At 40.2% G+C, this 8,538-nt stretch overlaps 1 protein-coding gene across 1 annotated transcript; it reads right to left on the reverse strand.

Annotated features, from left to right (window-relative positions):
- Window positions 1-2,464: 2,464 nt before the first annotated feature.
- On the reverse strand, window positions 2,465-6,064 carry LOC311503764 (retinol dehydrogenase 12-like). The gene is made up of 4 exons (XM_084566638.1): window positions 5,412-6,064; window positions 5,220-5,324; window positions 2,812-3,062; window positions 2,465-2,702 (listed from the first exon to the last, which is right to left on the reverse strand). The coding sequence occupies exons 1-4, from the start codon at window positions 5,536-5,538 to the stop codon at window positions 2,478-2,480; spliced, it is 708 nt and encodes a 235-aa protein (XP_084422764.1). The 5' UTR covers window positions 5,539-6,064; the 3' UTR covers window positions 2,465-2,477.
- Between the last annotated feature and the right edge of the window lie 2,474 nt (window positions 6,065-8,538).

Here is an 8,538-nt window from a genome sequence, read left to right on the forward strand (position 1 = left end):
TAGGGCTGTCTTGGTTGACACGCCTCTGCAACATTGCGTGGACATCGGGGGCAGTACCTCTGGAGTGGCAGACCGGGGTGGTGGTCCCCATTTTTAAAAAGGGGGACCAGAGGGTGTGTTCCAACTATAGGGGGATCACACTCCTCAGCCTCCCCAGCAAGGTCGATCATTGAACCTCAGATCGAGGAGGAACAATGCGGTTTTTGTCCCGGACGTGGAACCATGGACCAGAGGTGGGACCAAGTCACTGTTTGGCAAGTCCCAAGTAAGTCCCAAGTCTTAGCAGTCAAGTCCAAGTCGAGTCCCAAGTAAAGACAGAGAAGGGCAAGTCGAGTCCAAGTCCAAGTAACACCAAAGCCAAGTCGAGTCCAAGTCCAAGTCCCAAGCTTCTTCGAGTCCTGAACAAGTCATCATGTACTCTTCACTTAATAATGCCATTATTAGACTAACTATCATAATTTCAACATATCAACCTAATCTACAGTATTTTATTTTTATTATAAACACAAATTAAAATATTCATATATTTTATTTATCTGTATATACACATGCGCCCAAAGACCTTCAAAGTATTGTGTGTGAATGGTGGGTTGGAAATGTATTAGCACGGAAGGCCCCACTGTCATCCTAAAGTTGGTAAAGCGCCTTGACTAGTGAGGCATGAACTGTGTGGATGCATGTAACTGGCATCTACTGGATGCTTCAGTGGATGCCAGTTATAGTAGGTCAACATTTTCCTTAAATCACAATGAAACTTAATATTTCAATAAAACAATGTTTAATCTGCATAACAAAAACAGCAGACTTGAGAGAGAGAGAGAGAGAGAGAGAGAGAGAGAGAGAGAGAGAGAGAGATAGTAAAAATAAGCTGCAACCAAAGGCACTGGTTATCAATGAAAATAAATAAAACCATAAAGCCCTAAAACAATTAAGGTCTAAATTGTTTGTACATTGTACATTTAGATAATTTACTATGTTGACTGTGTAGCCTACGTGTATTTTTTACCCGTGACTGAAAAACGATCATTGATCCGTGATCCGTTCGGATCAATGTCTTCGGTTCGGAACACACGTGATCCGCGGATTGATTTATAAACGTTCAGTCCACACACAGCGTAGTCATGGCGAGCGGAGGAACGCTCGCCACGGGATACAATAATGAACTTGTTGTAGAGGCTGGCGCAAGTGATGAGATTACAGGGAGAGATGAAGAGGAGGAGGAAACTGCGGAGGACGAGGATTAAATTGAATTGGAGGATTTTTTTTTTTATTTTTATTTTTTGCTTCAAACCAAACGAGACAGGAATGGTTAAACTTTGGAGTGGTAAGGTGTCCGTTGCTTTCTGTTACGATAACCTACCGGTAATTATCACCGTGTATGGTTAAGTGTTTACAATGCACTACCGGTATGTTTGCTACGTTTTTGTTACCATATTTCTACACTGGAATTTAGCCTGAATTACCGGTATTTGTTGTTAATGTTCTGTAAGCATACCATGTTATGGTAACTGTTTTCAATAAATGAACCTGGTATTTTATAGGTTCAAATAGACACAAAATCTTGTTTTTATTCATTCTACTGGTAGTTCGTTTTGCTCAAATAGAAATAGAGGCCTGCCTCTAATTCTGGCCTCCTTCCAATAAAGGCCGGGGCCGCGATGCGCTTGAGTCAAATAAAGGCCCGGGCCTCTATTAGAGGATTTACGGTATTTTGTTTGTCATGCAGACCGGACGCTCGGCTGCACGTCTCTGTATCGGTCAGCAGGCTCTGCCCGTTCGTCTCGCATGTTTTTTTTTTTTTGTTTTCCTCGCGGAAGTGAATGAGTCTCTGGGGTGTCTTGGTCCACGATCAGGAAATGTAGTTTTTGACTCGAGACATGTCAAGTCATTACAAGTCAAAGAGGCCAAGTCCGATTCAAGTCTCGAGTGAATAGCATTCAAGTCCAAGTCGAGTCGCAAGTTATGGCGAATTTTATCAAGTCGAGTCTGAAGTCATTAAAATCATGACTCGAGTCTGACTCGAGTCCAAGTCATGTGACTCGAGTCCACATGTCTGCCATGGACCAGCTCTTTATCCTCATTAGGGTGCTGGAGGGGAAATGGGAGTTTGCCCAACCAGTCCACATGTGTTTTGTGGATCTGGAGAAGGCTTACGACCGTGTCCCCAGGAGCATCCTGTGGGGGATGCTCCGGGAGTATGGGGTGGATGGCTCCTTACTAAGGGCAATTCAGTCCTTGTACCAAAGGAGTGCGAGTTTGGTCCGTGTAGCCGGTAGTAAGTCGGACCTGTTCCCAGTGAGGGTTGGACTCCGCCAGGGCTGTCCTTTGTCACCGGTTCTGTTCATAGTTTTTATGGTCATGAGAAAAATAATCTTTGAAAATGCAAATCATCTTTGGCAAACTGTTAAATTGATTTAAAACACAATTTAATAGCTAATTTAAGGGATGTTTGACTACTATATAACAATGTCTCCGTGTTACAGCAGAGTGTACCTGTAGTATCCGCCGCTCTTTTTCTCCAGCGATGGCTCCACAGCGCAGTAAATGGTTGTCTGAGCTCCCTGGGCAGAGTTTTTGGTGAACGGACTCACCATCTTCATGATGAACTGCTGAGGGCCGTTCAGATGACGCCACAAATCAGTCTGAACAACTCCAGGATAGAGAAAGTATGCCGTCACACCCGTGCCTAAACACGAGAAGTAAATGCCAGATTAATATTTCTGTGTATGAAACTCTGAGGGAAACTGTTAACTGTCAAACTGACGAATGGAGTTCAACTTTATATTCAAACCAAACTAAAGGAAGGATAACCTTAAAAGTGATATTCATAGAGATCGGAGTTGAGTACACACCTTCTAGTCGTTTAGCCAGTGAGTGGGTGAAGAGGACGTTGGCTAGTTTGCTCTGAGAATAGGCTTTGCCCTTGTCATAGCTCTTCTCACTGTTGATGTCTTCTAAATTGATGGAGCCCCCGGCATGAGCCATGGAGGACACAATGATGATCCTGGCTGGTGCCGATCTTTTAATCAGGTCAATCAATAAATGTGTCAATAGGAAGTGACCTGGAGAAGAATATGAATCATGAAAAAGAAGATACCACCAATCTGAATAATCAACATAAGTAATTTACAAATTATTTTGTAGATGCTCATTTAAGTCAATTAGTCCAGCCACAAATTGTTTTTAAACCATGTTTGTGTAGTTTGATGCTTTGGGTCATTGTCTTGTTGGAAAATAAATCATCGTAGTTCTCTTGCAGACCAACTCAAATAGTCCTCCAGGATTTCTATCGATCATGCTGCACTAATTTTACCCTCCATTTTCACAAGTCGTCTAGGACCTGCTGTTGAGAAGCATCCCCAGCTATCCCCTGACCTATACTTTTAGTTGCTTATTATGTCCTTTTGTTTTCATGGTGTAATTGTAGCCTGGAATACTGATTAAACAATGACAGGACAGCCAACTGAGACACATCTACTGCACTCAGGTGATCTCCAGTTCACTAATCGTGACCCTGACCTCCACTGAATCATGTCAGTCATTTAAAAAGGGGGTGAGTATTCATGCAATTTCTTATTTCACATAATACTGTGTTATGACCCAGGGTCATAATTTAGTAGCCAGACGTAACAACTGAATATTTTTAATTAATTGAAATTACTTTGTAGAAATCTGTTTTCACTTTCATATTAAAGATTTATTTTTTTTGCAATGTTTTTATCAATTTACATTGACCATGATTTCATTTATAAAATCAGTAAAAGGGGAAAACATTCCAGGAGGTGACTATTTATAGGCACTGAATATTTAGTTATATTGATTAAACCAGTTTTTTTATAGTCACGTTGGTAGAATCGTCTGTAATGGAATGTTAAACCAGAGATAAAGGGCTAAGGAGAGGACAAGAAGTCAGTTGGGAGGAGAATGTGCTTTTTGTATTATAAAAATATAATCATTTTATAGAGATTGCTTCAGATGCCCGTGTGACCATCTTAAATTATTTATCAGTCTTAGAAGTTCTCAGTTCTTTTACTTAACGCAGAACAGTGGGTGTGCAGTAATGGAGGATTACTAAGAACTAAGTGACGGGCCTTGTTCAACTAAAACACTGCTCCAAAAGAAGAACGCACGACAGACTTTTTGTAATAGAATTGAAGATCATGCACACACATTTCTCTAAACCTTTGACTAATATGCTCCTGTAAATACAAAAAAAAACACAGTTAGTAAAAAGTGTTAGTATAAAGACACATCAATAGTGACGGTCAAGCCAGTCCTTAAGCTTTTTATTGACAGATTTATCGAGCAGGAAGTTACTGACACCAAAAGTTCTTAAACCTTGGCAGGGAAAATGTTCTGATGGCAGGGTGATAAGCTGTACTTCTTATCTAACCAAGGAATTGTTTGCGTAGTCAAACAATAGAAAATCAAGCTCTATGGCTTCAGCTTACTGTCATAAAATGATATTACTGCTAAATAATAAGGCATCACAGACAGATGGAAGAGAGAGGTGGTTAGATTAAACATCATTTTAAGTGCATGTGACTCAAAAGTAATATAAACCGCATATATGTTTTTATACATATATAGCATGTTATATGTTATGAACAAGGAGCTAAATGGCCTCCGTAACATATACAGGGATTTTGCCTTAACAGATTAAAACAACTTCAAGAAAGTATTCAAGTTGTTGTTGTGTGATCCAGTAGCAACATTATCAAAATCTAATGGATATTACCTGTGATTTGGTGACCGTTATCACTCAGCTGGAGGGATAACTGGTACTCAGTGGACTTATTAGATATTAAAGATAGTGGATGGGACGGCTCCTCTAAAGTGAAGCCAAAGCAAGCAGAGCTGCCCCTGGTGTCTGGCTTCAGTATAGGTCATAAGCTCCACCCCCTCCATGTTTAGTGGACGGGACTCCCTGGATCCCATCCCTGGAATTCTGGCATCAGTTTGACCAGTGGAAGGAAGTGTTGACACGTTGTCCATATTTTATACAGTCTATGCTTAGCACAAGCAGCAAAGCTTGGAGCTACTGTAATCTGGGAAAACGTGCATGCCAACAACATCTGAAAATCCAAATAATCAGTCACTAACACTAAGAACTCCTCTGCGTTTGCTGCGGTTAATTTTCTGGAAATTAATTCAGGTGCCAAAAACAGATTCTGGAAAAACAAAAAGGCTAAAGTTAAATTAAACATGGTTGTATTTACCCATGTGATTGACACCAATCTGCATCTCAAACCCATCTGCTGTCTTCCCGTAGGGGCAAACCATTACACCAGCGTTGTTGATGAGGATGTTAAGTTTTGGCTCATCTGAATGGAAGAAAAAAAAAAAGCAGTAAGTCTGCTGCTTTAAAGACTCTTCTTGTGTACAGTTTAACGAGGAGCATCAGATTTTACCTTTGTTGATGGCTTCAGCAAATTCTCTTATGGACTTGGAGTCTGACAAGTCAAGTTTCATGCAAACCACACTGCTGCTGCCTGAGCTTTCAATCATTTCTTTCACAGCGGACTGCCCTTTCTCCATGTCCCGGCATGCTATTATGATCTTTGCACCTAAACACGGAAAAAAACAACAATGGTTTATAGGCAATGTCTATATAAACAAACTTATCACCAGATATTAATAAGTAATGTGTGGATGAATGGGCGAAGAGCACCCTCTCCTGACAAAATATGTACATTACTTTCTGCTCAATGCAAATATTCACCAAACAATTAAGAATATTGTTCCAAAAAACAGCACTAAAATAATACTTAACTGTAATTGTGCACGTCATCTGTGCCTGGACCAAAATGTTACATAATGTTGAACACATGGCAAATACTACAGCCAATGGCCAGCTGGCACATGTGATCTGCACCTCTATGAAATAAAATAACTCTTGATTTCAGAAGTACTGGCAATAGTCTGTATTTGTCATTCAAAAGAGGAGACCGGAAAAGCTTCTATAAGCCGAGCTACGACTAACCATCACACAGAGCTGGCCTCTCCCGAGTCATGCTGATCAGTTGGTGTACAGTTTATTCATTGTGTTGTTAAAATATGTACAGAGGACGTGCAAATGTAAAAACAGAAAAACCTTCTGTGTGCTTTTGCCTCTTCTGCTTCTCTTCTCGTGCCATTCTGTTGAATGGCCAATCAAGAGATATCTCTCCCATGACTCGTTCTATCGCTGCTAGGTCACACTGAATCGTTTGTTACGCTTTCAGTCTTCTGACTAGCACCACAATGGAAATACTAGGGCCACAGACCTCACCAAATGCCTGACACTACAAAAGTGAGCAGACCATTGGTGGCTTGGTGTGTGGTGTGTTGGCTTGAGAAATGCTCTGATTGTTTTTTTTTTATTGCAACATGTTTTCTGCAAGCCACATAAAAATTACATCTGAGAAAACAGGTTAATCTTTAATATGGATGAATTTTCATTCATATTACACAGAGTGGGGCCTCTGTGGATCATCCCACAGATACTTGATCAGTTTGGGATCTAGTGAATTTGGAGGCCAGTTGTTCCTAAACCGCTATTCTGTGTGTGTCTGTGTCAGGCTGTATCCTGCTGGGGATGGTTGGCGCCATCAAGGAGTGTCATTGCTATGGGGTGGGGGTGCCTGGTCTGGTCTGGGTGGGTGGTACATGTCTAAGTCAGACCTCAGACCAGACACTGTGAATCTCTTTGATGCAATATGTAAATATTTTCTGTACATAACATATTTGTTGGCCGTATTCTATTCTATTTTAATTCTATTCTATTTTTTTGTATCTTCTGCATCTCGCACTGTTGTTTCCTGCCGCTGTAACACCCTAATTCCCCCACGGGGATGAATAAAGTCTTATCTTATCTTATCTTATCTTAAGTAACATCCACATGAATGCCAGATCCAAACGTTTCCCAGCAGAACATTGAATTGTCACAAGATGGTCAATGTTATTTACTTTTCCTGTCAGTGGTCATAATTTTGTGGCTGATCAGCATATGGGAAAACACCAAATTTCTTAAATGCTGTCTGAATTGAACAAGTTATGAGAAGTACGAAAAGCATAGCAGGTGGTGTCACACTCAGAGTCCTTTGGTACATTTCACGGGATGAAATGTCTACCTCAAGATTCTATTAGTCCGAAAAAAATCTCCATTGTGTTCGCCGAGCTTTTGTTTGACCTTTCAGATTTAAAGTTCTCTTATGAGAATAAAAAAAGGGAATCATATTCATAATCATAATCTCCCCAGTCACCATGGCGGATCTCATTACCAGACCTTTCTGTGTTCCTCAACAAACTTGATTTCTTTGTGTGCTATTCTTCCATCTCGTCGTTCATAGGCAACGCCTCAGTGCAACTACGCAGCAACCATTTCTTTTCTCGACAAGTTCTGTCACTGTCGGAGAAACGCTGGTCTCGCCGGACAGTCCATCAACTGGAGTCCTTTGAACCTCCGCCTGCTCCTGAACAAAGACCATTTCCAAAAGTTCAGGCAAAAGGAATGATGATAATGGAGGTTTGCGAGGTTCACGAGGCACTTAAACAGTGTCTTTTGATGAACAGACCGCAACAGGTTATTTGCAAATTCAACCTGAAGAATCTTAAGATTCACGTTCTTTCACAAAATGCATCTCTCAGAGAGCGACTGTCAGCTTTAGTGGAAGCGGAGCTCCAAGATGAAACACAAAATGAACCCAAAGTTCAGCATGTGTCTTCCACACATGAAAGTGTGAAGACAATAGTCAGTGACATAACAAATATAAATGTAGATGAACTGGATGATGACTCCACTCTAAGTGCTCTGGGCATCGACTCGATGTTAGCCACGACACTGCAGAACAAGATTTTCCAGGAGACAGGAGTAAATGTACCTTTAGTTGTAATACTGGACCCCAACAGTACGCTGGCCAATTTACTAACTGCTGTATTGAACAATGGATAATTTCACAAGGTCTGTACAGGAACTGTCATCAACAGTGTGCCATTTCTGCATATTTTAAGAACTAAATGTTGTTGGACGGATTGAAGTTGTACATTAAATAAAAATAAAAGTGCTTGATCTCGTCTTGTTACAGAACACTTCATAAATAAGTAATACTTTTTTTTACTTTTTCTTTTTTTTTCTTTTGGAAAACAATCCCTGCTATTTTCTCAGGTCCTTTATAGCCATGGCTAATGATACATGACTTTGACGGACACAGAGCCAAAATGGTAACATGGAAGATGGGTTTTCCACTTATTCATAAACTAAATTCCATTTTGTTAGTAACAGCAAAGAAAATGGTAGAACAAACGTACTCCAAACTAAATTAACATAAATTTAAAAAATTTCCAATGTTTTTCACCTTTTCGGTGTTCAGTTGTTCCATGATATAGATATTCTGAATTATTTCTATACATTACAAAAAAAATGACTGAAAGCTCTTTACTCACCTATTTCCTGATTTTTATTACTTGCCAATAATATTCGTAATAAATACCTGTCCAGTCCTTGGCACATTTCCCAGATTCACAGCACTAAAATAAAAATCAGACTCCAAACTGATC

This window comes from Chelon labrosus (genome assembly GCF_963514085.1).
Source record: "Chelon labrosus genome assembly, chromosome: 18".
Classification (NCBI taxonomy): domain Eukaryota; kingdom Metazoa; phylum Chordata; class Actinopteri; order Mugiliformes; family Mugilidae; genus Chelon; species Chelon labrosus.